The sequence below is a fragment of the Mus caroli genome, unplaced genomic scaffold (genome assembly GCF_978045245.1).
Source record: "Mus caroli unplaced genomic scaffold, Mus_caroli_1 scaffold_20, whole genome shotgun sequence".
Lineage (NCBI taxonomy): Eukaryota > Metazoa > Chordata > Mammalia > Rodentia > Muridae > Mus > Mus caroli.
In genome coordinates this window covers 56,286,921-56,314,537 of record NW_028227275.1, presented here as the reverse complement: position 1 = coordinate 56,314,537, position 27,617 = coordinate 56,286,921, and the positions used below count along the sequence as shown (strand labels likewise).

The following is a 27,617-nucleotide window of genomic DNA, read 5'->3' as shown; positions in this document are numbered from 1 at the left end:
CCAGCAACCATATGGTGGCTCACAACCATCCGTAATAAGATCTGACACCCTTTTCTGGTGCGTCTGAGGACAGTTACAGTGTACTTATTTATAATAAATAAATAAATAAATAAATAAATAAATAAATAAATAAAAGTGTCCCACGACACTAAGATCCCCTTCCTAAACTTCTGGGCCAGGAGGCCTGCCAGTTGCCATGAGGATACACATCTGCTAGAATGGGAATGAGTCGGGCTCCGGGCAGTGTCTGAGGAGGTGGAGGATGGAAAGGAAGGGAACTGATCAATCCCCAGTCGGTCCTCCCCAGCAGGTCCTCCTGTCCTCCCTGCTGAGCCTTTCCCACAGAGCTCCCTACTCACTGGGAGTTTTACTCAAATCTCCTTACCTTTTTCAAGTTGTTTCCACGCCTGGTGCAGAATTCTAGGTCACCCTCTTCCTGCCCTGGGCACCCCCACTCCTCCCTATGTTCTCCACGATACGATCACCATGTGACATGCTATTTCTGGCTGTTATCATCTGTGTCCTCTTCAGATATAAACTGCAAGAACATTTTGTTTGCAGAATTACGCCGTCTAGAACACTCAGGGCTGAGGATAGAGAAGTTCTTAGGCCCTTTTTATTTTTTTACTTTTTTTTAAGAAATGTTATTTGTTGTTTTGTAATTTTGAGATAAGAACTGTGTGTTTCTGACTGGCCTGGAACTCACTACATAGACCAGACTGGCCTGAAGAATCCAAGATCTGCCTGCGTGTGCCTCCAGAGGGCGAGGATTAAAGGTGTGTCCACACTAGACAGAGGTTTACTTCTTTTTTCCTTTTTAAAATTTATTTATTTTATGTATGTGAATACACTGTAATTGTCTTCAGACACACCAGAAGGCGGCATTAGATCCCATTACAGATGATTGTGAGCTACCATGTGGTTGCTGGGAATTGAACTCAGGACCTCTGGAAGAGCAGTCAGTGCTCTTAGCCACTAAGCTATCTCCCCGACCCCGAGATGTATTTCTTTTTTTTTTTTTTTTTTTTTTTTTTGGTTTTTCGAGACAGGGTTTCTCTGTATAGCCCTGGCTGTCCTGGAACTCACTTTGTAGACCAGGCTGGCCTCGAACTCAGAAATCCGCCTGCCTCTGCCTCCCAAGTGCTGGGATTAAAGGCGTGCGCCACCACCGCCCGGCCCGAGATGTATTTCTTTATGTGCCAGTATGTATACATGCTTGTGTGCACACAGAACCCACAGAGCCCAGTTAAGGGCATCAGTTCCCCTGAATCGGGAGTTGTAGGAGATAGTGAGTTGCCTAATGTGGGTGCTGGGAATCAAACTCAAGACCTCTGGAAGACCAGCAAGCAACTGAACCAGCCCAGCCTACATCCTCATAAAATGTACACATCTTAAATGTATAGCTCAATGTACGTGACCAGCATGGAGTTTACAGCTGTGTCCTTCAGTCGATCCCCACCTCAATGGCCTTGCTAACTCCCACCACCGTAGACCAGTTCTGCGTCCCTGATCTTGTTTTTAAACAGCCCCTCATTTTGTAGCCCAGTAGCCTTGAACCTGGGATTTTCCTGTCTGCTTAAGGACTAGGGTTACAGGTGTATGCTGCTATTGCTGGCCCCTGAATTTCTTTTTTTAATTTTCATTTAAATGCATTACATCACCCAGTGGACTTTTTTGGCTTCTGATGCTTAGCATGATCTATAAGATTTCCCTATTGTGTGTAACAGGGCTTGCTTCTTTTTTATTTTATTTTATTTTATTTATTTATTTATTTATTTATTTATTTTGGTTTTTTCGAGACAGGGTTTCTCTGTATAGCCCTGGCTGTCCTGGAACTCACTTTGTAGACCAGGCTGGCCTCGAACTCAGAAATCCACCTGCCTCTGCCTCCCAAGTGCTGGGATCAAAGGCGTGTGCCACCACACCCGGCTAAGGGCTTGCTTTTTTTTTTTTTTTTAAATAGGGTCTCAACATGTGAATCTAGGTGGTCTCAAACTTGTGCTGTAGATCAAGCTGGCCTTACACTCACAGAGATCCTCCTGCCTTTGCCTCCTGAGGGCTGGAATTAAAGGCGCACACCACTCCCAGCTCTCTTGTTCTTTTTCACTATTTTCTGTCTGTCATGCACATGCTTATGTTTATCCATGTGTTCATGTGTGCCCTGTGTATGGGCAACAGGCTGTTTCCATCAGAGACTATAAGAATCTTTTTCTTTCTTTGTTTTTTTTTTTGTTGTTGTTGTTTTGTTTTGTTTTTGTTTGTTTGTTTTGGAGGTGGGGGGCGGTTTGAGACAGGGTTTCTCTTTATAGCTGGAGCTGTCCCGGAACTCACTCTGTAGACCAGGCTGGTCTCGAACTCAGAAATCCACCTGCCTCTGCCTTCAAAGTACTGGAATTAAAGGCATGTGCCACCACTGCCCGACCCATCTTTTTTTTTTTTTAATTTTTAAAAAAGATTTATTTATCTTTTTTATGTATATGAGTACACCACTGCACTCTTCAGACACACCAGAAGAGGGCATCAGATCCCATTACGGATATTTGTGAGCCACCATGTGGGTGCTGGGAATTGATCTCAGGATTACTAGAAGAGCAGTCGGTGCTCTTAACCAGTGAGCCATCTCTCCAGCCTTTTTTTTTTCTTTTTAAAGATTTATTTATTTATTTATTTATTTATTTATTTATTATATGTAAGTACACTGTAGCTGTCTTCAGACATTCCAGAAGAGGGAGTCAGATCTCGTTACGGATGGTTGTGAACCACCATGTGGTTGCTGGGATTTGAACTCAGGACCTTTGGAAGAGCAGTCGGGTGCTCTTACCCACTGAGCCATCTCACCAGCCCCAGCCCTTTTTTTAATTTTTATTTATTTATGTTTTATTTTTATTTGTCTAGGTGCCACATGCATGCCTGGTACCTGAGGATGACAGAAGAGGATATCAGGTCCCCTGGAACTTGAGTTGCAATTGTAAGCCACCTTGTAGGTGCTGGGAATCAAAGCTGGGTCCTCTGGAAAAGCATCCAACGCTCTTAACTGCTGAGCCGTTTCCCAGCTCCCTTTTAAAGGTGTCCTGTTTTGTTTAACTTGCTGTGTAGCTGAAAGTGTCCTTGAATTCCTAGTCCCGGTGCTCCCATCTTGGTTTCTCTCCTCCCCCTGCCATGTCCAAATGTGAGTATTCTTCTTCGAGTCTTTTGGAGGACACGTGCCTAGACTTCTCCTGGAAAGTAGCCTAAGAGGAAACTAATGGGATTGTGGGTAAAATAAGTATGGCAATAGAGTAGATGAGCAACTACCAAATGATTTTCCAAAGAGGGTCCCCAGCGACATGGCCACCAGCAGGGTATAACTTCTGTGTTCACACATTGTCCCTAGCACAGTCAGATCTTCCTCAGGCCCCTTTCCGGTGGGTACTTGGAAGCCCATCTCTCCTTTGTGTGTTTGCTTAATAAGTCCTGCAGTGAGCTGTGGGGGCCCTTTCCTGTTGGCAGGGAGAGTCGCGGTCTTTAGCTGACACTCTGTGTCACACCCAAGCGGTCACATAGACCTTGGCTCAAGGCTCTCTTATGGATCCTGGTAAAGCTCAACAGGCCAGCAAGATAGACTGCCTCTTCTTAACCACTGAGCCCTCTCTCCAACCACTTAGACTGCCTCTTCTTGATATGTGATGGTACCCAGAGAACCACAGGATCTGTCTCCACTCCAGGAACTCTCCAGAGGCCTGGCCCTGCCAGCAGCATTGCCCTTTTTGAAGGTTTGTGTCCTCCGATGAAGATTCCAGCCATTTCCCATTGTGCTGAGGCCCTGTGATAAAAAATGGCTCTTGTGGGGCTGGAGAGATGGCTCAGTGGTTAGGAATGCATACTGCTCTTCCACAGGGCCTGAATTTGGTTCCCAGCGCTCACAATGAATGCTCACAACTTCCTGTAACTCCAGCTCCTGGGAGATTCAATGCCTCCCAAGTCTTTGACAAGTTCTGTAGCTTCTCTACTTTATTTTCTCACCTGTAATGTGGGACTCATTATTATTTGTGTTAGGTATGTGTACTCAGGAACGCACACACATACTTTCTCACGCATACAAAATTCAAAGTAAGACCTACTTTTTTTTTCTTTTTTCTTTTTTCTTTTCTTTTCTTTTCTTTTTTTTTTTTTTTTTTAAGACAGGGTTTCTCTGTGTAGCCCTGGCTGTCCTGGAACTTACTTTGTAGACCAGGCTGGCCTTGAACTCAGAAATCCACCTGCCTCTGCCTCCCAAGTGCTGGGGTCAAAGGCTTGTGCCACCACACCTGGCTAAGACCTACTTTTAAAATCATTTTTCCTCACCAGGTATAGAGCTGCACACCTTTAACCCCAGCACTCTGGAGGAAGAGGCACATGGCTCTCTGTGTTCAAGGCCAACCTGGTCTACAGAGTGAGAGTCCCAGGAAAACAAGAGCCACATAGAGAGACCTTGTCTCAAAAAACAACAACAAAATTCTTTTATTAGTTCTTTGAAAAAAATATATCTTAAAAAAAAATAGCTGGAGGTCACCTAGGTGGGTTTGGGTAGACTGTGAACCATTTTAACTGTGCCTGGAAGAGCTTCCGTGTTTCCAGCACTTGAGAGCTGCTGGCCCAGGAGGACCATCGCAAGGTCCAGAAGCCTGGGCTGCAAAGCTTGTACCAGACCAGGTTCCGGGCAGGCGTGGTGGCGTTAGAGTCAATCCTGAGGACGGTGGGGCCATAAGGGCCAAAGCCCTAAAAGTGTTATCAGATAAAGTCCATTATGACTTATATTCATATATATGAATATGAGCCTTAGGTGAACAAGAGACAAACTGTACCTGAGCATTTGGATGTTTTGAGGTTTTTGTTGTTTGTTTTTGTTTTGTTTGTTTTACACAGGGTTTCCCTATGTAGCCCTGTGTGTCCTGTAACTCACTGTGTAGACCAGGCTGGCCTGGAACTCAGAGAAATCTGCCTGTCTCTGCCTCCCCAAGTGCTGGGAGTAAAGATGTGGGCTGGGGTTTTATTAGATCGTGTTTGCCACATACAGGTATAACTAGTGTACACACAGCTAACACAGATAATAACGAGCGCCACATTACAGATGAGAAGTAAGGCAGAGAAGCTACAGAACTGGTCCAAGGCTAATGAGTGGAGGTGATGTGAGCCAAGGGTCCGGAGAGGCCGCAGTTCTAGACCTTAAGTGAGCTGACGGCCCAGGTCAGAGGGGCACGCCGGCTGCTGGCAGGCACCACCTTATCTGAGCTTTCTCAGGCCTGCCTAGAAGCAGCAAGGGTTTTCCCAGCACCTCAGGCTTCCTTACCTTCCTATCATCCTATGAACCCTGAGTTCAGAACTGATCTTCTATTCTCGGGAGACAGAGCTATACTATGCTGTCTCAGTCAACCTTAAACTTGAGATCTTCCTGCCTCTATTGGGATTATAGGTGCCACTACACTTGGCTCCAGAACCCACTTATTTTTTAACATTTTAATTTTATGTGTATATTTACCTGCATGCATGTATGACCATGTATGTGCACTGCCAGAAGACATTAGGTCTCCTGGAACTGAAGCTACAGATGATTGAGCCACCGTGTGGGTGCTGAGACAAAACCAGGGTCCTCTACAAGAGCATCCAGTGCTCTTAACTGATGAACCATCTCTCCAGGCCCAGAATCCACTACTTGGGTGGACATCAGTGATGGGCTCTTAAGTATCTCTCCCTCTTCTAACTCCAATCCTCAGCCTGTTTAGCATGGCCTTTGCTATGGTGTCCCACGTGTTTGCCTTCCCTGGGTCTGTCCCCATCTGTTGCTAAAACCTACTGCTCCTAGGAACCACACCCTACTCAGTTCCGTTGCCACCCAGAGTTCTTTTCGGTAAACGTGGCACGGAGAGAGAGGTAGCCTCCTGGCTAAGGTGACCAGGAAACACCGGCACACCAGGTGCCTGATGGGTTCCAATGTCCTTAGGTTCCAGACCCGGCACTGGTTTTGTTCTCAACCTTTAGAGTGGGTAACAAGTTTCCAGTGGGCTGAGGATCCCCAACCTTACAGCAGCCAGTGTAGCCAGAGTGTGGCACTAACTGACCAAGCTGCATCATGTCTGCTCCTCAGTCCTAGAAGTGCGGTCAGCTGCCCACATGTGACTCATGTTGGGAGTCACAGGAGCACTGTAGTGAAATTGGGAGTAGAAGGCAGGCAGATAACATCCTTGAAGGAGGTCTGTCTCCAGCATCCAGCCATTCTTAAATCGTATCTCAAGTCTTCCCACTGTTCTAACCACTGCCCTAGCCTACCTTCTTCCCTCCCATAGCACAGGACTTTACCTCCTGCTTCACAGTGCAGTCTGCATTAAACTACTAGCTCTTCAATGCTCCCTCCAAAACCCTCTCCTCCACCTTCTCCCTCCTCACGCTGAGGTTGGCCACACACCCAACCTTCACCTACCTGCTCTGCTTATCCTTCCTGCCTCTTTACCCATTCTTCTCTGCAAACCTAAGTTTCTGCCATTTTTAGCTCTCTCTTTCTCTCTCTCTCTCTCTCTCTCTCTCTCTCTCTCTCTCTCTCTTCAGTGCCAGGGCTCTAACCCAGGACTTTGTAAGCACTAGGTAAGTGTTCTATCTGTAATCCTACACCAACCTTTTTTTTTTTTTTTTTTTTTATCTGTGTCCATAGGACATGGTCTTTTTTTTTTTTTTAAGATTTATTTATTATATGTAAGTACACTGTAGCTGTCTTCAGACACAACAGAAGAGGGCTCCAGATCTCATTACAGATGGTTGTGAGCCACCATGTGGTTGCTGGGATTTGAACTCTGGACCTTCGGAAGAGCAGTCGGGTGCTCTTACCCACTGAGCCATCTCACCAGCCCTACACCAACCTTTTTTTTTGCCATCCTAAAAAGCAGGGGGCTGGCGGGGGCCATGGCTCAGCAGTTATGAGTACTTCCTACTCTTCCAAAAGACCAAGATTCAGACTCTCAGGGCCCACAAGGTGGCTGACAACCATCTCTACAGAACTCTGGTGCCAGGGGGTTCAGTGCTCTCCTCTGTTCACACCAGGCACACGTGCAGTGCACAATGCAGGCCAAACACCCACACACATAAGAAAAAATTTTAAAAGAAAAAAACAAACATGCCGTGCATCCTTTTAGTCCTGTCTTAGCCCCAGCAGAACCACAGCTCCCCACTCTCTCAGTAACTGCTGAAGCAGGGGTTCAGAGGCTCTCCTCTTTGGGGAGACTTCCTTCGGGGGTCCTTTGACAGCTGTCCTCTCCCTTCCCCCGACCATCTGGATGGCTCAGGGTCTGGCAGCTCGTGTCTGGTGACTTGCCCTTCAAGTCCATACACCTGTCTCTAGGTCTCCACTGTCACCAGATCAATGCACACTTTCTTCAGTGTCCTCAAGAGCACCCCAAATTCATCACAGCCAAACTTGAGATCTTCAAGCTGAATCTTGTCTTTTTCTCCTGTGTCCCTCAGCTGGAAAAGGGTCCCACCCCTGCCAAAGAGCGGCAGAAAACGAGAAACGGCGCTTCCTGGTATTCTCCCTGGCCCTTGTATCCTGTCTTCAAGCCTAAGGCCAAACAGCTCTGGGTCTCCCCAGACTGTCACCACCCCCGTCTCACCCTCACACCTAGCACATCCCCAAAGAGTCTCTGAACGCCTCCATCAGGAAGAAGCCAGCGAGCTTGGCGACAGATGACTTAGCATACTCTCTGGGTCTTACAGAGGTCGGGAACCCCACATGGCCTCTGTCTCCTGCTCCACTCAGCACCGGGCTCCCTGAAGATGTACCGCTTGCCTTTGGCACACAAGCTGCCCAGGCTGCTCATATACACAGTAGGCAGACTGCTTGGCGCTGCAGAGCACTGTAATTTTTAAGGCCCAGTCTCAGTACTGACTCCATCTGTCCCTCCTCAGCAGTCCAGGGAGGGGAAGAAGGCTGCTCAAGGTCCTGCATGATGAGAGCTCATCCCTTAGCGCTTCCAGCAGGTGACATCTCAGTCTCTAAACCACATCCCTTTCTTCGGTGCCCCTTGTAGTATCCCAGACTCCTGCCAGACTCCCCGTTTTTTGCTCATTCACTGGCTGCCCCACACCATCCCTTCTGCCCCTCATGTGGGGAAGTAGGTTGGTGGGCAATAAGAATACAGCCGCAAAGCCCTGGACACAGGATAAAAAGAAACCAAAATCCTCTTTTTTTTTTTTTAATAAATTTAAGAACAATTCCACCTTTCTCCTCTCCCCAAAGCAATTAATACTAACTAGAAGAGAGCACGGCCAGGGTACAGAGGTACAGGGCGCTAGGAGTCATAATCCTCTTCATCCTCTGCATCGGCTGCTGAGGGGCCGGGGGGTGCTGGCGGCAACGGCAGGGGAGATGTGAAGGGTATGAAGGGAGTTGGAGGGCTGCAACAAAATGGAGAAAATCAGGCTTGCCACTATGCTGTGCCCAGCCCACAGGCCCCACCCCCTCCTCCAGAGGCAGAGGCAGATGTGGTCAAGCCCCCCCAGGAGGGAAGGTGCCAGCAAGGACCACTCTTCAGACTCTCTCCCTGACTACCGTGGAGACAAGACCTTCTCAGAACAATGTCTTGTGTCTAATGTCCCCTCCCATTCCCTAAGTCAGCCGCCACCACCAAGTGGCCAGGGAAGCAAAGCTAACTGGCTCTGCAGGGGAGTTTGGCTGCCCCTTTCTGGTGCTCACCTCTCAAAGTGGGCAGGAGGGTGACTGGCTTGGGGTGGAGGCTGTGGTGTCTCTTCTTCCCCATCAGTATCTGTGTCCTCAGACTCATCCTGAGAGCACGGAAGGGGTCAGGGTTAATGAGAAGGCACGGGCCCATCTCTGGGGAGCCCAGATCCTGGGAGAGGAATGGAGATGGAGGAACAAGAGGCAGCAGACAAGGCTGAAGCCATCACCCATCAGCTTCACTCACCTCCTGCTCTGAGTCTGTCCCGGACAGCTTCTTGTCTTTGCCTTTGCTTCCTGTGCCTCCGTTCTTCCTGCCGCTGCCCGGTTTCCGGCCCCTTCGGGAAGGTACAGTCCATCTGCCCGAGGACTCTCTCCTCCTGGTTCACCCCCCAGCCACCCCCAACCTTGTGGCCTTGGCCTTCCCCACCTGTATACCCGGTCTTGGCTACCCACCTTCGAGGACCCTTGTCCCCATCCACGTGGTTGTCCTCCCCATCCCCCTGCATGTCAGGCACTGATGCCACCAAGTCTTTCAAGAAGTCAAACTGCTGCTCGAGTTCAATGCACTGCTTCCTGAAGAAGTGGGAAAGGAAGGGGTTCAAATGGGGCCCCCAAAACACTTAGGGAAAGATACAAACAACCTCTTCATGTCAGTACAATGGAACGTGAAAAACACCCCTACTTCCACCAGGCCTCCTGGGAGGGCCGGTGGCTCGGATCTGGTTGTGTTCCCTGCACCTGAAACACCTAATCTCTCCTGCATCAGTCCAAATCCACAAAGCTGGCTTCCCTCGGCCTCGCACCACTCCCCCTGTAGGAACTCTGCCTCCTCAAAAGCCCCTCCCAGCTCGGCGGCCACTCACAGGTGGGACGTGGTCATGGTTTTGGCATTTCGAGACTGGGTCACCTGGCAAGCCTTCTTCAACAGGGACTCCAGGAAGAGCTCAAGGGCCCGGGCTGAAGACGTCAAGGAGAATCCAAAAAGGAGAGTGCCGCAGTCCCGCCCCACGCCCCTCAGCCCAGCCAGCCCCTAGTAGGAAGGATACAGATGATGACAGGCACAGCTGCCGCCACCTTCCCAATCTCTTCGTCCGTCTGCATGATCTTCTTGATCCGCGCCTGCCGAAAGGAAGAGGACAGAGCTCGTCTCCTGCGTCCCTAACAGGGGGGGCAGAGGGAACCGGGGGTATCCCGGGAGAAGGAGAAGGGGGCGGGGGGCGCTAAGCCAGGAGGGCATGGAAGGGGCGGGGCGTCAGGCCGTGAACACCTAAAGGCACCCGCCCCCCCACCAGCAGGACCTGGGCCCAAGCCTCCCCGGAGCCCTGCCTGCCGAGGCCCATCCCGGCCACGTGCTCACCGGCGGAAACCGCGCGTTATACTTCTTCTTCTTGCTTGGCATCTCGGGGCCTCTCGTTGCGCCGGGCCCAGCGCCGCCGCCCGCAGCCTCCGGGCCCCGGGCCTGTCCGCCGCCGGCCCGCCGCGGTTCCCCCCGGATCCTGGTGCCGTTTACTCCGCCCACACCACTTCCCGCAGGGTCCTAGTGCCGCCCGTAGACAAGCAGCTCCCCAAACCCGAGCGCCCGGCTTCGGATCCTCTGAGGCGGTGCGCGTCCTTCCCAGGGCTCGCCCGCCACGCCCACCCGCCCCCCAAGCTAAAGTACGAACGTTAGCTCCGCCTCCCGAAGACCTGCACCTCCCGGGATTCTCGCGCCGGCTCCGCCCCTGGACGCAGCCCGCCCCTTCCCCTGGAGCCCCCGCCCCTAGCCTTCTGGTTCCGCCTCTGGCCCCGCCCCGTGACTGTGTTTGTCTATAAAGTTGTTGTTGAGGTGGCGGGACCTTAAGATGGCGGCGGCGGCGGCGGCCGTGGCAGGGGCGGGGCGCGGCGGGGGTGGCGGCGGCGGCGGTGCAGACGCCGGGCAGGAACGGAGCCGGGCCCGAAGTTGGGTTGGCGCGGAACGGAGTGAAGGCCGGAGGTGACTGCAGGGTGGCGAGAGGGACGGCAACCCTTAAGCTGTGGGCACTAATGGCGGCGGGTGTGGTAGGGCTGGAGCCTGGTCCTCGCGCAGGCCTGGTCCTATCTGGTTCGAGTCTGGATGATACCCATTGACTCCCTGATGGGCCGCTGCCCTCTCTGGTGCTCAGAGCCTCGGTGTTTCACGGTGCCCCCAATCGTTCACCGGGGGAGGCCATCCTCTGAGGTTGGCGACCCTGCGTTTTGCCTACGTCCTTTATATTGCAGCGCCGCGCTACCTTGCGCGACTCTAGTCCGGTGGTGTAGCCGAGCCCCGTGCCAGTTCACACTTCAGCTCTGGCGCTCTTTACAGGCATAACCTTGGGCAAGCCCCTTTTCTTTCTTTCTTTTTTTTTTTGTTTTTTTTTTGTTTTTCGAGACAGGGTTTCTCTGTGTAGCTCTGACTGTCCTGGAACTCACGTTGTAGACCAGGCTGGCCTCGAACTCAGAAATCCGCCTGCCTCTGCCTCCCGAGTGCTGGGATTAAAGGCGTGCGCCACCACGCCCAGCAAGCCCCTTTTCTTAAGAGTTTCAATTTCCTTGTTTGTAAGCAGTGAAAGTAGTACTAACAATAGCTACTCCACCTCAGGCATCTTATTCTGGAGACAAATCTAGACAGGATCAGTTGTTATCCCATTGTGAAGATGCAGCAACTGAGGCACAGACATTACGTCTTGCCCAGGGCCACAGTTTACTGCAGTGCCTGGCACCCTCCAGGACCCAGCACTTTTTATTTACTGTCTCAAACCTCTGACTCAGTTCCCTCACAACAGGATGGAACCAAATGAGGAGCTGGAAGAGGAAGACTCTCCAGGTGGCCGGGAGGATGGCTTTACTGCTGAGCACCTGGCTGCAGAGGCCATGGCAGCTGATATGGACCCCTGGCTGGTATTTGATGCCCGTACCACACCTGCCACAGAGCTGGATGCCTGGTTGGCCAAGTACCCACCATCTCAAGTTACTCGCTATGGGGACCCAGGTTCACCCAATTCTGAACCTGTGGGCTGGATTGCAGCCTATGGGCAGGGTTACACCCCCAACTCAGGGGATGTACAAGGGCTGCAGGCGGCCTGGGAGGCTCTGCAGACCAGTGGGCGACCCATCACACCAGGTACCCTGCGCCAGCTGGCCATCACCCACCATGTGCTCTCCGGCAAGTGGCTGATTCACCTGGCACCTGGCTTCAAGCTGGACCACGCCTGGGCAGGCATTGCCCGGGCTGTAGTTGAGGGCCGTCTCCAGGTGGCCAAGGTGAGCCCACGGGCCAAAGAGGGTGGGCGCCAGGTCATCTGTGTTTACACGGACGACTTCACGGACCGCTTGGGTGTGCTGGAAGCAGATTCTGCCATTCGTGCTGCAGGCATTAAGTGCTTGCTCACTTACAAACCTGATGTCTACACCTACCTGGGCATCTACCGAGCCAACCGCTGGCACCTTTGCCCCACTCTCTATGAGAGCCGTTTCCAGCTTGGAGGCAATACCCGTGGCTCTCGAGTGCTGGACCGTGCCAACAATGTAGAACTGACCTAATGGGGCCGAGCAGGAGAGACCACCTTTTGCTTCCTGGCTGGGGACAGATCCTTCCTTCTTCTCTACCGTGTCCCAAGAAGGCTGAGCTCCTTAGCCCTGAGGACTCATTGGCGTGGGAACTGCCTGCACTCAGTCCCTTTGCACTTCTGCTCTCTTTGTGCAGGGCCAACTCCCACCCTCACAGGTTGGGGGCTCTGGCTCTTTGAGGGCGGGGCCCTCGGCTGCCCTCTTTGATGCTGCTCCCCACCACTGCCCAGGACCACAACTTGGGTGCAGAGGCCTGAGAAAGTCTGTCCTGGCCATCTCTGTCCCCACTATACTTAGCCTGCATTCTTCCTTTTCTTTCCTCCCTCAGAAGGGAGAAACCTTAGTGCTTCCAGTCCCCACCCTTGGAGCCATCATAGCCCAGGTGGCAGGGCCCTTCCAGGACTGAGCATGCAATTGGGACCGTACATGTTCTGGCCAAGAGGAGATGCAGGGTCATGGACATGGGGTCTGCTCCCCCCTGCAAACTCATAGCCTGTATCACCACCACCCCTTCCCTGGCTACCTTGACATGTGCCTGCTCCTGACATTTCAATAAAACCCAGCTCGGGTCTGTGTCTTGAGAGTTTTTTACAAATACTGTCCTGATGGTTATCTGTGTTGGCTCTTGAGGAAAGATGGGGCCGGAAGAGACAGCTCCAGTCTGACTGGGCCGCCTTCTCTTCCTCCCTCAGTGGTGAAGGTAGTGTGTTGCTGTGTGGAGGCCAGGCGCCTTCGCTGAGAGCTGTTCCCCTCTGTAACCATGTATCAAAATCAGTTTTTTAGGTCTTTCCAGGAAGGCCCAAAGCCTTTTTTGGTATATTCTTTTGGTCCCAAGGTATATTTGTTTTACATTTTATTTTATTAAGAAAGAGTCTCTCTCCCAGCACTCGGGAGGCAGAGGCAGGCGGATTTCTGAGTTCGAGGCCAGCCTGGTCTACAAAGTGAGTTCCAGGACAGCCAGTGCTACACAGAGAAACCCTGTCTGGAAAAGACAAAAAAAAAAAAAAAAAAAAAAAAAAAGAGTGTCTCGATGTAGCCTTGACTGGCCTGGAACTTACTATGTACCTTAGGTTGACCAGTAACTCTGGGAAATGCATTTGTGTTTGCCTACCAAAGTTCTGGGTTTAAAATCCTGCACCACCATCTCCAGCTTTTAGGTTCTTAAAAATTTCTGTTCATAGTGGTACATGCCTTCCATCCCAGCACTTGGGATGCAGTGGCTGTTGGATCTTTGTAAGTTCAAGGTTAACCTGTTCAACAAGGTGAGTTCCAGGGCAGCCAGAGCTACCTACATAAAAGCGAGACCCTGTCTCAAAAACGTTCATAGCCTTTGGTCCCAGTACTTGTGAGACAGAGACAGTTGGATCTCTGAGTTCTAGGTTAGTCTGGACTGTACAGTGAGATCCTGTCTCAAAAGAGAGGTGGGGTTGGGGCAAGGAGGCTGGTGATGTGGTTCAGCGGTTAAGAGCATTAATTATTCTTCCGAGGACCTTTAGTTTGGTTCCCAGAACACATGGTGATGATTAGTAACAGCCTGTGACTCCAGTTCCAGGGGATAAAATGACCTCTTCTGGCCTCTGTAAGAACTGCACACATGCTGCTCTGACATGCATACAGGCAAAACTCCCATACATGGAAAAAAATCTTTACAAAGTATTGAAAACAATAAAATATAAAATGACTTTTCGGAGGCGGGTACAGAGGCTGCTTGCCTCACACATTTGGAGGTCAGAGGAGCACTTGGAGAAGTCGGTTTCCCTTGTTGTATGGCTCCCAAGGATCTGGCTCAGGTCAGGCAAACGCCTTTATCGTCTGAGCCATCTCAGTTGCTCAGGCTTTTTTGTCTTGTTTTGTCTTTTGAGACAGGGTTTCTCTCTCTAGCCCTGCTGTTTTGGAACTCTGTAGACCAGGCTGGCCTGGAACTCAAGAGATTTGCCTGCTTGTCTTTTCATGTTTTCATTATATGGCTCTCGCTGACCTGGAACTTGCAATGTAGACTGCCTCACATGTGTTCATCTTTTTTTTTTTTTTTAAAGATTTATTTATTATATGTAAATACACTGTAGCTGTATTCAGACACTCCAGAAGAGGGAGTCAGATCTTGTTACAGATGGTTGTGAGCTACCAAGTGGTTGCTGGGATTTGAACTCGGAACCTTCAGAAGAGCAGTTGGTGCTCTTACCTGCTGAGCCATCTCTCCAGCCCTGTGTTCATCTTGACTTTATGATCCTCTGCTAACACCCCCTGAGTGTTAGGATTACATGTGTGCACCATCACACCCAAATTTATGTAGTTCTGTCCAGGTTTATACAGTGACCAAGATTAAATCCAGGGTTTAGTGTCTGCTACGCATTCTGTCAGTGTTGCTACATCCACGGGTCCTCTGCTCCCATAATTTTGGCCTTTTTGAAACAAGGCTTTGTTATGTAGCACAATTTGAGTTCTGATCTTTCTGCCACAGTTTCTTGAGTGCTGGGATTGCAGGTCTGAACCACCAAGTGTGTTCCACAGGATTTAGATAAAGGGACTCCCTCTGTCCTTGCAGTTCCAGGCCGGGTATGTAGATTTCTAAGAAGAGATAGGCTGGACTTCAGCACCCGGGCTGGAACAGCCTAGCCAGTGAACAGCTTGAATATCCATGGACAGTTTTTTCCAGAAGTCCTGGCGTTGGCGTGCACTTCTGCCACCCTATCCAGGAGCCACACAACAGTTTATAAAGAACTTCCCACATGCATCAGTCAATTCTGACCTCTTTAAAGAGGTACTGACCACATCTTGCTGTCAAGGAGCTGCTACTGCTAAGTGTGATGGTATACACCTTTAAGTCCATACCCGCAGACAGAAGCAAGTGAATCTCTGGTAATTCAAGGAAAATCTGGTCTACACAGCAAGTTCAACAACAGGCAGAGCTATAAAACCATCTCAAAAGAGAGAGAAATTGGGGCTGGTGAGATGGCTCAGTGGGTAAGAGCACCTGACTGCTCTTCTGAAGGTCCAGAGTTCAAATCCCAGCAACCACATGGTGGCTCACAACCATCCGCAACAAGATCTGGCGCCCTCTTCTGGAATGTCTGAAGACAGCTACAGTGTACTTACATATAATAAATAAATCTTTTTAAAAAAAAAAGAGAGAGAAATTGAGGCCAAGAGGAGAAAGGATAACCTGGGGTGGGGATTCAGTGAGAGCAGAGCTGGGGCTTGCCACTGATCCTGCCCTTCTCGGGCGGAGTGTGGTCCTTGACCCCTGTTGTTGTCTTGACAGACACATACACAACCCACAGAGCAGGGACACTCATGTGATCTTTTGTCTTTGGGCCATCCTCTTCTGCATGGCTGCTATAGTCTTGAGGGCCTGGCTCATGCACTATTCTGCCTCCCCAGACCAGTGCCCGCCCAGGTCTTGGCTGGAGGCCAGGGAGGTGTTGGCAGAGAGTCCCTGAGATGTTGCTCCCGTGCCGTGCCAGCGCTGAATCAGCCTCCAGCAGCCTCACCAAGTTGGAATTTGGAGCGGAGATGCCGCTGGGATGACTGGGTGGAAGTGGCTGAGTCATGAGATGCTAGCTTAACCCCCTCCCCAGCTGCCTTCCTATCCTGAGCTTCCCCAGGACCAAGTCCACCTCAGCCCAAACTTGGGAAATCCCCAGAGCTCAGAGTTGGAGCCAGGTGCCCTGCCTGCCTGATTGTCAATGCTTTTGTACTTGACTAAAGTGGGACAACTCTCCCTAGGCAGAGGAGTGGCATCCTGGCAAAGCCTTGTGTTCCCACAAAGATGTCTATGTGGTATGGAGAGCCCAGGTTTTCTTTCCTTGCAAAGCCTGGCACATCCCTCTTCTGTATCTCTATGGCCTTCCATGGCCTCTTGCACTTTCTCATTGTCTCCCAAACTAAGACAACAGCCACTAACTTGACTCCTCCACCCCACATCTCTGTCCTATCCCACAAACCAGGTCCACAGATCTCTATAGAGATGCCCACACTCCTGATTCTCTACAGCAACTAGAAACAAGGTTTCTGCCCTGGGCTGGCATTGACCAGGTTCCCAACAGCTGTCTCAGCTGTCCTTAGGCGCAGCCTCCTTATCTCTCCACTCAACTGAAGCCAACTGGCACATCTTTTACCACCTTGGCATGGAGCCTGGGGCCTCAGGCCTTCTTTGTTAACACCTGCTATGTGGTACCCATCACAGAATCAGCGGTTACTTGGCAATCACTTGGTTGATGGTTGTCTCCTGCTGGTCCCCAAACCACAGCCCCAGACTGTCCTCTACTAAGGCAGGAGTGATGTCTACATTTCATCTCCCAGTCCAGAGTAACTTCTTCAGAGATCATTAAGTAAAAGAATTGTGTCAGATCCAGGTATTGTGATCTCTCCGCTTTATCTTTATCTTTGCTCTAGAACACGGCTTTCCTGCCCACGTTCTGCCCTTTCCCACTTTGATGCCTCTGTTGATGGGTAGCCTCTGTTGGCATGCCTGACACCATCACTGCTAGCTTATGGCACATCTCAGACCCACTAGCTCTCTAACCATGTGGCCCTCCTACATGTGACTTTCAATCTATATGTCTAGGCACTCTCAAGGACAATGACTGGTTTATCCTCAGGGCACCTTCAGCACCCAGGTCAGAGTCAAGCCTGGTGCAAGCACCAAATAACATTCTTGAATCCAGAGGGATTGTATGAAAGCCATACATTATCTAAGCTCCATTTGGTTCCTTTATTTGTAAATGATTTTATGTGATGGACGTTGTTCCTGTGAGTCTGTCTCTGTGCCACATGTGTTCTTTGTGTCCAGGGAAGCCAGAAGAAGAGGATGTTGGATTCCCTGACACTAGAGTTACAGATGGTTTTGATCTACCGTGTGGATGCTTGGAATGACACTTGCGTCCTCTGCCACAGCCAGTACTTGACTCGTGTGTGCCCCCTCTCCAGACTCGAGCTCTGGCATTCTTGCCATTTTTGCAGAAAGGGAAACCGAGTCCCAGAGAATTCCAGTTCATTGTCTCAGACCTGGGCTAGCAGGGCTTCTCTTGCTTAGCCAGCTCCTACCTACATGGAAGTGTGGAAACACTGGGTCGTGTAGGGCTGGCCAAACTTAGACAAACCCCTGTGTCTGCTCCATTAGTAAAACTGAGAGAGGTATGATAGAGGCCTGAGAGACAGACATACCCTGCCATGCCTTCCTAATACACTGCAAACCTCAAGCCCCTGGAATAAGGGGCTGTTCTGGGCAGGAGAAACTCTATTGGACCCCCAACTCCAGCTAGGACCTGGGGCAGAACCCGGGAGTGCAGGGCACAGCTGAATCGGGAGATGCTTCCACCAAAGCTTTGGCACGATTTGGGGGATTTTCCTAGTAGGCCAGCTGCACCCCGCTCTTGCCGACTGGGAGGGGCCTTGGCAGGAATGAAGATTGGGTCACAGGGCTGATTCACTGAGGAGGGAAACTCCCCACTTCTGTGACGTACATGCCCTAGGCACTGAAGGGTAAAGCTAAGGGCACTAGTCTGAGAAACACTTCACCTGGTTTTTCTTTGGCCAGCAGCCTCCTAGGAGGGGATAGTAAACCTGAGTTAGGCAGAAGGATGAGAGGGCAGGGAGCAGGTTTGTGGGGACAGCTTTTCAAGAAAGGAAACTAGAGATTGCAACTGGAATGAAGGCTGGACAGGACACCTCGGGTATCCTTTCTTGTCTATTTTATGAATGAAACAAGCAAGGCTCATTGTAAGAGCAAACACGTATACAGGCCTGCTCTGCACAGGCACACACTGGGTACCTTATATTCCTTAGCTCTCTCCACCCCACACAGCACTCCTTTTATTGATGAAAAAAATGAGATTAAAAGATGCTAAGATAGTCAAAGTGGAGCCAGGCACCCGAGAGGCTGAGGCAGAAAGGTTAGGAGTTCAAATTCAACTTCAGTTACACAGCGGTGCGAGGCCAGTCTAGGCCACATGAGATCCTGTCTCAAAACAAACAAGAAAGTAAAAACTGGACAGAGCCAAGGCTACAGATGCTCTAGTGGCCTGCCCAGCTCCTAAGGATGCCTCCTACATCAGGGCATCAGGGCATTCTGTCTCTGGTCCCCCAGCAATCCTAGCTCGCTGAGGCAAAAGCCTCTTCAGGATTAAGTCTGATTGGTTTCTCCCATTGCGCCCAGCTATGCCTGTCAGGCACCCTGGAGGATAGCCAAATCCCATACCAGGCCTCCTCTGCAGCTCCTGAAGGGGGAGAAAACTGGCTGCCACAGTAAAATAAAATAAAATAAAATAAGTCAGCCAAACGTTCAGAGGCCAGGAGAGGGCAGTGAAGTTCCTGCCAGAGCCTCTCCAGAGTTTGGACTTTTGACCAAACAAGCTTCCCTTTCCTGTGTTGGCGCTCACCTCCTGCATCGTGTGCATATATGCACATAGACACAGCCCCCCCCCCCTACACACACACACACATGCCCAGAAACAAAGATACACACACAAGTGTATACACACACAGACACGCCCAGAAATGTACACACAGACACACAGGGAAAGTCTGGCTTAATTGCCCCAGATGGTCCTGGTCATCTCGGCCTATAGGTACCCCAGGGGGCCTGACAGCTATGGCTTCTTGAGGTGGGGCAAGCAGCCCCTGCGCAGGCGCAGGCGAGCTTTGCCCCACTTGGCTCTCTTTCAGGCTCCATGACTCACTCCCTTGCCCCCCATGACTCAGTTTACACCAGTGCCTGGAGGTCCTCACAGCTCGGGTGGGGCGCTTTGTGGGTGCAGCCCAGGCCCGCCAGCCTTTCATCCCAGGATAAGCGTCTCATCCCACTCCTGGCCAGAGCAGGAGCTGGCACCGCTGCGATCAGCAGGGCAGGCTCCTGGGAGCCTGGGGACCGGAAGTGTTTATGGGGGAGGGGAGTCCTTGGTCTGGGCTTTAAAAAGAGCTGAAAATTTGCTAGACAAGCGCCAACCCTCCTGGGCTTGGGTTTAAATGGAACAGGAGCCACTCAGTGGGTCAGGCTAATTGGACCTGAGCCGTTGTGGACACACAGAAGAGGAAATGGGCCACATGGCACCAATCTTATCAGCAAGAGAGAACTCTAACATGTTTCTTGCATTTCTGGGAGTCTCCCTCCGAGCATTATCCATGATTTACCCTGTCTACTCCCTCAAATAACCCAAAAAGCAGATACAAATGAAGGGACTGAGCCATAGACACGGAAGGAAGTTTGCACCGTGATAAAAGGAGGTTTTGCAAAGAGGGACTAAGCTTAGGCATATACACTACCTTAAGGATGGTTGCCAAGGGTTTTGTATATGTGTTTGCTCTTACGGTGAGCTTCTTAGTTATACACTGGGTAGGAAAGGATTTCTGACTGACACATCTAGCCAGCTACAGTTTCTTTTCCCTCTCTCGGGAGCTACTCCCACAGCCTGATATCTCCCTAGCTGCGTGGGTTGCAGTGGGACTGAGCGGCCCAGTGTTCACCTCCACCCTTAGATCTCCCGGGTCCAGGAACTCAGTGTGTGATGGGTGAAAAAGAGGGCAGATCTATCACTACACGACTTTATTCCCCTATTCCCCAGCTATGAGATCCTTGCTTCTTTAAGCTTCTCCAGGCCATGTGGTTGGGCTCCATACTCCTTCCACCTCTTCTTCCTCTGCCCTTCTTCCCTTACCATTCCTCTCCTCTCTAAAACCTCTAGCCCCACCTTTTTCTTCCACTGCCCAATCACAGTCTTTAGCCTTTATTGACCAGTTAGTTAAAGGGCTGGAAGGATGATGGCTCAGTACTTAAGAGAGCTGGCTGCTCTGCCCAGGGACCTGAGTTCAGTGCCTGGCACACATGTCAGACAGCTCACAGCCACCAGCTCCAGGGGACTCAGCACTCTCTTTCAGCCTCTGCAGAAACACACATACACACAACACACAACACACAGTGGGGGCAGGGAAAGGGAGCAGAGACGGAGACAGAGAGAGACAGAGATAGAGACAAAGAGACAGAGAGATCTTCTAAGAGCCAGGAGTGATAGATCATGTCTTTAATCCCAGCATTCCAAAGATGCATGGAGAAATCCTATCTCAAAAAAAAAAAAAAAAGAAAGAAAGAAAGAAAGAAAGAAAGAAAAGAAAAGAAAAGAAAAGAAAAGAAAAGAAAAGAAAAGAAAAGAAAAGAAAAGAAAAGAAAAGAAAAGAAAAGAAAAGAAAATTGTGGGCTGGTGAGATGGCTCAATGGGTAAGAGCACCCGACTGCTCTTCCAAAGGTCCGGAGTTCAAATCCCAGCAACCACATGGTGGCTCACAACCATCCGTAATGAGACCTGGCCCCCTCTTCTGGAGTATCTGAAGACAGCTACAATGTACTTACATATAATAAATAAATCTTAAAAAAAGAAAAAAAAGAAAAGAAAATTGTGGGTTGTATTCTATATTAATTTTGCTTCCTCACAAGGAGCTGCCCCAAAGAGGAATGGATCATGTACTCAGGTGATCTCATGTGAAACTTCTCCTCATTTTAACTGGTCAATAAAGGCTAAAGACTGTGATTGGGCAGTGGAAGGAAAAGGTGGGGCTGGAGGTTTTAGAGAGGAGAGGAATGGTAAGGGAAGAAGGGCAGAGGAAGAAGAGGTGGAAGGAGGATGGAGCAGAACCACATGGCCTGGAGAAGGTGAACGAAGCAAGGGTCTCATAGCTGGGGAATAGAATCATGTAGTGTGGGGCTGGTGAGATGGCTCAGTGGGTAAGAGCACTGACTGCTCTTCCAAAGGTCCAGAGATTAAATCCCAGCAACCACATGGTGGCTCACAACCATCCGTAACGAGATCTGACTCCCTCTTCTGGTGTGTCTGAAGACAGCTACAGTGTACTTACATATAATCAATAAATAAATCTTTAAAAAAAAAAAAAAAGAATCATGTAGTGGCAGATCTGCCCAATGTAGGCACATAGCTTATAAATATAACAACTTAGTTGTGTGGCTTTTGTACAGGGTCTGTAGTAGGCTAGCCCAGAACTCACTGTGTGGGCTTATTGGTGTTGGATTTTTATTGTAACAGGAAGAAGAAAGAAAGAAAGGGGGGGGGAGGAAGGAAGAAGGAAGGAAGGAAGGAAGGAAGGAAGGAAGGAAGAGGGTCAGTACACACCTTTGACCCCAGCACTTAGGAGGCAAAGGCAGACTGATTTCTAAAAGTCCAAGGCTAGCCTGGTCTACCTAAAGAGCTCCAGACCAGCCAAGGTTAGCCTGGTCTACCTAAAGAGCTCCAGACCAGCCAAGGCTATGTTGTAAAGCCCTGTGTCAAAAAGCTAAAAACAGATAAATAAAATGAGCTTGTCAGGTAGCTCAGAGATTAAGAACACTTGCTGTTCTTCCAGAGAACAAAGGTTTAGTTTCCAGCACCCATGTCTGGCAGCCTCTACTGCTTCCTTGGGTACCTATATTCATGTGCTCAAACCCACAGGCACAGGTACAGAACCTATTTTAAAATCAAATAGATTAAAAAAAAAACATTAAAAAGGTAATACTGAGGATTGCAGAGGAAAACAGAGTGGCATGATCTCGTGACTTGTAAGGCCCAGCCAGTAGGGACGAGTCACTTCTTGGATTCTGGAAAGTGACTGGCGTGGTGACAGGGACTCTCTATAAGACTGAGGACAGCAGAGCTGCCCCTGACACTCTGTGGCATTTATCCTGGTCCAGTCACCTCTTCGGGGACTAGGTCCTCCTCTGCCTCACATCGGTGTAGTGTGGGTGACAGCAGATGATGTAACACAGGTGAATCAGGGTGTTCCGGAGGAAGACTGCCACACACACAGCACGAGCCCCCAAACCTGGCTGGGGCTTTACTCTCCACTGTTGCCTTTCCTTCTTCCACGGTCTGCCTATCAGATGGCTTGGCCCAAACCTTGGGAGTCAGCAAATGGCTTAATCCCTTTCCCAGACCCCAGCCACATCCCTGTTCAAATATCTACCCCAGATATTTTGTTGCCAAGCCTGGGTCAGGCTGCTCAGCCTGCTGTCCCAGGGCATTGGCTGAGGCTTTGCCAGCCCACCTTCCAGCTCATCCCTTCAACACACATTCTGCTGTGTACCCTGAATCATGGCCACCATGGCTGCCCACCCACAGGCCTTTGTACTCACTGCCTCCAGCCCTAGGAATGTCTCCCTTGACTTTCAGCCCTTTCTGCCAGGAAGCCTCTTCCCACTGACCCCCACCCCAGCTGCAAAGAATGTTTGCATCCATCCTTGGGGCTCCAGGAATGCCCCAGATGCTCTCAGGCTACTGCCCCCATGCTGTTGAACCTCAGGACTGCTTCCTTTGTACTCTGACCACCTCTCTAGGTTGTCAGTGTCTTGAGTGCCTTGTTTTTAGTCAGCCCTGCCTCCCTGACAACTGACTCCATTCCACTTCCTCTAATATAGTTCAGGCTGGCCTTGAACTTGCTATTAGTAGAAGATAACCTGGATCCTCTTTGCCTCCCAAGTGCTTGAATAACAGCTATAAACACTGTAGCTGATGTTTGTTGTCCCAGGGTCTGTAGCAGGCTAGCCCAGAACTCACTGTGTAGACCAGGGCGGTGTTGAACTTCCAGGGATCCCCCTCCCCGAGTTCGGAATTGCAGGGTTGTAGCACTATACCCCAGGCCATTCAACCTTTAGTGCAGTTCATTTGGGTCAATGAAACTGTGGTTGCATCCATGGAATACTACACAGTCATAAAAGAGTCAAACATAGCCACACCCACTGTGAAGGAACTGCACAAGATAAAGAGAGTCAGAGCCAGAACAGAAAACCTATGCAGTGTGACTCTAGTGGTACAGAATTCTAAAAGAGCAAAATTTAATCTATGGCTATGGAAGTGACTCCCAACTGCAGAGGGGCAGGAGGGCCCTCAGGGAATGCTCAGATGGTAATATCCTGATTGGAAGATGACTACATAAGTCAATACACACAGCCAATACACTAAAGAAGTGCAAGCTGTGTTAAGTGTAAAACACATATCAAGGGCTGGAGAGATGGCTCAGTGGTTAAGAGCACTGACTAACTGCTCTTCCGAAAGTCTTGAGTTCTATTCCCAGCAACCGAATGGTGGCTCACAATCATCTATAATGAGATCTGACGCCCTCTTCTGATGTGGCTAAAGACAGCTACAGTGGTACTCATATAAATAAAATAAATCTTTGAAAAAAAGAAAAACAAACAACAAAATGAGGTTGGAGAGATGGATGATGGGATAAGAGCACTGGCTGCTCTTGCAGAGGGCGTGGGTCAGACCCCATCATCCAGACTCTAGTACCTTGGCTCTGACACTCCTTCTGGCCTTCGTGCCCACAGCACACACAAGATGCACATACAAAAATGCAGGCAAAGAATAAAAACAAAAAAAAAAAACCCAAAAAACCAAAAAATGCAGGCAAAACACTCATATAGATAAAATAAAAATTAATAAAATCATTATAGATTTTGTGTTTGCTTTTTGAGACAGGGTCTCTCTTGGCTGTCCTGGAACTCACTCTGTAGACCAGGCTGGCCTCAAACCCACAGATCCACCTACCTTTGTCTCCTGAATGTTGTGATTAAAGGCATTTTCCACCACTGCCTGGCCAATAAATAAAGATTCAAAAATATAAACTGCACAAATGAGTTGGGCCTGGTAGCTTACACCTGTAATCAGCACTTGGGAGGCTGAGACCGGAAAACTGCATGAATTTGAGAACAGCTTGACCCTGGCCTACAAGGTGAGACCCTATCTCAACAAAGCAAACTAACAATCAATTAAAACAAATAAAATAAAATAATTAAAATAGTCCTTTCCCCACAACCCTTTTTATGTCGTCTCCTTACTTGGGATATATAGGTAGTCACAAATACAGATGTAGACACATACATAAATTTCTTTCAATTCCCACATTTTGGAAAGTATCCTAGGAAGGAGACTTTTTCCAGATTCATAATTTATTGTAGAAAGTGAGTATTGCATGCTGAGTTCACATCAGCTTCTTCAGGCACGGGACTTAACAGGTGAGGTCAGACATCTCTAAGTCCATTTCTGTTGCTTTCACCGCTGGAGATTTTTTTAGGCCTTAACTTGAAGTATAAGACCAACAAAGCAATGCTTCCTATGGTGCCCAGGACACAATTCATTCTACCTGTGAGGGTATAAGAGTTGAAATATTTTTTAATATTAGTGAACTGGAATTGGCCATTACTTTCTGGATCAGCCATGACTTCAGTCTCTGTTCAAATCACAGACTCCGCAGCCGATGTCCTTCAACAACTAGCATGGCTGAACCGGAAGACACCCCCTCCCCGCATTCGACCGACAGGCTGCGGCTGAGATTTTTTTTTTTTTTTAAGTAAAATTGTTCGTAGAATCAGAGAACCAAGCTGTATTTCACGAGGAATTTGACCCAGAATGGTATGACCAGTCTTCTGTTACTTGGCGGGTTCTTCCCTCTTCCACCCTTCTCCACCCTTTTTCTTCCACTATTACAACCTCCTAACCCTAGATAAGAGAATTAAGGACAGAGAGGAAAAGAAAGAGATCCCTGAATAAAGGCAGGGGTTGGCAAGCAGGCGATGGAACTGCTAGGCTGCTTCCTGCTGATTGGGGCAGTAAGTTCCTTGGAACAAGTTTGATCTTCACCATCAAGGGATCTAATTTCTTCCTGTTGTTTTTTTTCTTTGTGCACACTACTTAACAAACAGACCAACAACAACCACCAACACCCCATCTTTAAAGGCCCTAGCATTTATACACCCTCCGAAAAGTCCCCAGAATTCCAAACATTACACAATCCCAGAAATTATCTGCCGCTGGCAAAATCACAAAATCACACCCCTGCTAGAGCATGAAGCAGATCATAGCCCACCGTTGTGGACAATCTGAAGCAGCCCCATGTCCCACATCTGAGATTAAAACAAAAACATATTCTTATAATATTTCTGTTTTTTTTTTTTTTAAAGAAACCAAATTCCAAAATTGTCACTTCAGATGGGGCTGGGGAAGTGATGGGGAACTGAGCGGTATGAGATGGAGTGGCAGTGAGAGGAGAGGGGAGAGCGCCCAGCAGAGAGGCCAGCCCGAGAGCCTGAAGAGGTTCAGTACCAAGTAACCAGGGCAAAGGAAGCCTAGTGTGCCAGAAGGCCCAGGTTTGGTCCCCTGGAGTGACACATGTCAAGGGCACCTGTAACCTCTACATTTGGGACATGGTAGGAGGAAGGTCAGGGATTTAACGCTAGCATCAGTTACACAACAAACTTGAGGCTAGCCTGGGGTATATGACACTGTTTCAAAACAGGGACTGGAGAGACAGATCAGCGGTTAAGAGCAGTGGCTACTCTTACAGAGGACTGGAGTTGTGTTCTCAGCACCCACACAATGGCTAACAACCATCTGTGATCCCCAGGTCCAGGGGATTTGACGCCCTCTACTGACTTCCCTGAGTACTGCATGCATGTGGTCCACAGACAAACATGCAGACCAAACACATATAAACACATAAAACAAAGACAAATAAATGTTTTAAAATAAATGAACCAAAACCAACAAAAGTAACCAGCAGATGAACTTTGGAGTGCAATTGGTGAAAATCCATGGAAGCCAAATAAGTGCTTACTCTGTGGCCCCGACATTCCCTCCAAGAGCAATGATAGTAACCGTCCACCGAAGGATGTATCAGGAATCCTTTTGGCAGCCTTCTTTGCTGCGCCCTCTTCCTCTAAAGTGGGAGAGTCCCCGAGCCACCAGCAGGAAAATAGGAGAACTCGCCGGGCATGGTGGCGCACGCCTTTATTCCCAGCACTCGGGAGGCAGAGGCAGGCAGATTTCTGAGTTCGAGGCCAGCCTGGTCTACAAAGTGAGTTCCAGGACAGCCAGGGCTAAACAGAGAAACCCTGTCTCGAAAAACAAAAAAAAAAAAAAAAAAAAAAGGCGGACTCTCTGGGCTCATCATGGAACAGCACTCCATCACTCTATTTGGTATGGGTGACAGCTACGAGGGTTTATGAATTCAGAAAAATAAAGTCAATGGGCTATCCAGGCATGATGGCGCACGCCTTTAGTCCTAGCATTTGGGAGGCAGAGGCAGGTAACTCTCTGCGAGTTCAAGTTCCAGGACAGCTGGGGCTATACAGTGAGTCCCTGTCTCAAAAAAACAACCAACCAAATCAACAACAACAACAACAAAAGCAGTGAGCTGAACACTTGAATGTGGCTTTTCTCCTCCTTAAGCTTCTTTTGAATTACTGTCTTTATTTTTTATTTTTTAATTTTTTGTTTTGTTTTTGGTTTTTGGTTTTTGTTTTTGGTTTTTCGAGACAGGGTTTCTCTGTGTAGCCCTGGCTGTCCTAGAACTCACTCTGTAGACCAGGCTAACCTCAAACGCAAAGATCCCCCTGCCTCTGTCTTCTGAGTGATGGGATAAAGGTGTGTTCTACCACTGCTTGGCTGACTCTTAGATTTATCATCAGAAACACCACCAACAAATGAAAAAAAATACATAAATTAAATTAAACAAAAATTTAAGACTTTTGTGAATTAAAAGGACATTATTGCTGGGCATGGGGGCTTGCGGCCAGCTAAGTGACATGGTAAGACCTTGTAGTGAAAACAAAAACAAACAGGACAGCAGCAACTGGGTGTCAAATGCAGGGTTGTAATCTTGACATTCGGAGACCGGGGCAGGAGCAGCAGTAGTTGAAGGCCAGCCTCTGCTATACAGCATGTTTGAGGCTAGTCTGAGCTGCAGGAGACCCAGTCTCCAAATGAAACAGACAATAGCAAAACCACATTATCCCCAGGCACAGTTAGACACACATGGTTATACATGCATAGTTTAGTTATACACGTATAGTTATACACGCATAGTTATATACATATAGTTATACACACATAGTTATATATGTGTAGTTATACATGCATAGTTATACAAGCATGCAGTCCTAGCACTCCAGAGCCTGAGGCTCCAGGAGAATATGAGTTCCAGAAAATCTATACTTTATAAACAGATCTACCAAAAAAAAAAAAATCACCCGGGGCTGAAAACCATCCTCTACACACACACACACACACACACACACACACACACACACACACTTTTATTCCAAACAAAGTCTTACTATGTAGCCCTGACTGGCCTGGAATTCACTATATAGACCAGGCTGTCCCCCTCAAACTCATAGATCTTCCAGCTTCTGCTTCCTGAGTACTGGGATTAAAGGTATTTACCATCACATCCAATGTGTGTGTGCATGTGCGTGTGTGTGTGTGTGTGTGTGTGTGTGTGTGTGTGTGAGTTCATTCATGCAATCATGCATGAGTTCAAGCACTTGAGTGTGTGCCTGTGTTTAAAAGAAGGGTGGTGAGATGGCTCAGCAGATAAAGGAGCCTGT

The 27,617-nt window shown here is 49.1% G+C and overlaps 2 protein-coding genes, 1 long non-coding RNA gene and 1 pseudogene across 6 annotated transcripts; 2 read left to right on the top strand and 2 right to left on the bottom strand.

Annotated features, from left to right (window-relative positions):
- Window positions 1–408: 408 nt before the first annotated feature.
- On the top strand, window positions 409–8,188 carry LOC115029977 (uncharacterized). Of its 2 annotated transcripts, none has more exons than XR_015046204.1 (4): window positions 409–776; window positions 2,896–3,066; window positions 3,645–3,752; window positions 7,471–8,188. It is a non-coding gene; the product is annotated as an uncharacterized LOC115029977 (long non-coding RNA). The 2 variants fall into 2 exon arrangements; XR_003835546.2 differs by having other exon boundaries at window positions 2,896–3,169.
- On the bottom strand, window positions 8,185–10,333 carry Drap1 (DR1 associated protein 1). 2 transcript variants are annotated; one of them, XM_021152033.3, is made up of 7 exons: window positions 10,041–10,333; window positions 9,730–9,802; window positions 9,547–9,640; window positions 9,137–9,256; window positions 8,928–9,039; window positions 8,699–8,787; window positions 8,185–8,400 (listed from the first exon to the last, which is right to left on the bottom strand). In XM_021152033.3, exons 1-7 carry the CDS (start codon window positions 10,080–10,082, stop codon window positions 8,295–8,297), a joined length of 636 nt encoding a protein of 211 aa, XP_021007692.1. In that variant the 5' UTR covers window positions 10,083–10,333; the 3' UTR covers window positions 8,185–8,294. The 2 variants fall into 2 exon arrangements, with proteins under 2 accessions (XP_021007692.1, XP_021007693.1); XM_021152034.3 differs by having other exon boundaries at window positions 8,928–9,018; window positions 10,041–10,331.
- A 191-nt stretch (window positions 10,334–10,524) lies between these two features.
- CUNH11orf68 (chromosome unknown C11orf68 homolog) lies at window positions 10,525–12,821 on the top strand. Of its 2 annotated transcripts, none has more exons than XM_021151965.2 (2): window positions 10,525–10,655; window positions 11,467–12,821. In XM_021151965.2, the coding sequence occupies exons 1-2, from the start codon at window positions 10,525–10,527 to the stop codon at window positions 12,221–12,223; spliced, it is 888 nt and encodes a 295-aa protein (XP_021007624.1). In that variant the 3' UTR covers window positions 12,224–12,821. The 2 variants fall into 2 exon arrangements, with proteins under 2 accessions (XP_021007624.1, XP_021007626.1); XM_021151967.3 differs by having other exon boundaries at window positions 11,453–12,128.
- An 11,417-nt stretch (window positions 12,822–24,238) lies between these two features.
- LOC110285207 (ATP synthase F(0) complex subunit k, mitochondrial pseudogene) lies at window positions 24,239–24,449 on the bottom strand (annotated as a pseudogene).
- Between the last annotated feature and the right edge of the window lie 3,168 nt (window positions 24,450–27,617).

Coding starts and splice junctions, on each gene's coding strand:
- Drap1 (XM_021152033.3), bottom strand. CDS start 10,082: ATGCCAAGCAAGAAGAAGAAGTATAACGCGCGGTTTCCGCCG. Junction 9,257..9,546: donor ACCATGACCACGTCCCACCT/GTGAGTGGCCGC, acceptor CCACTTCTTCAG/GAAGCAGTGCATTGAACTCG. Junction 8,788..8,927: donor GGACAGACTCAGAGCAGGAG/GTGAGTGAAGCT, acceptor CCGTGCTCTCAG/GATGAGTCTGAGGACACAGA.
- CUNH11orf68 (XM_021151965.2), top strand. CDS start 10,525: ATGGCGGCGGCGGCGGCGGCCGTGGCAGGGGCGGGGCGCGGCGGGGGT. Junction 10,656..11,466: donor GAACGGAGTGAAGGCCGGAG/GTGACTGCAGGG, acceptor CCCTCACAACAG/GATGGAACCAAATGAGGAGC.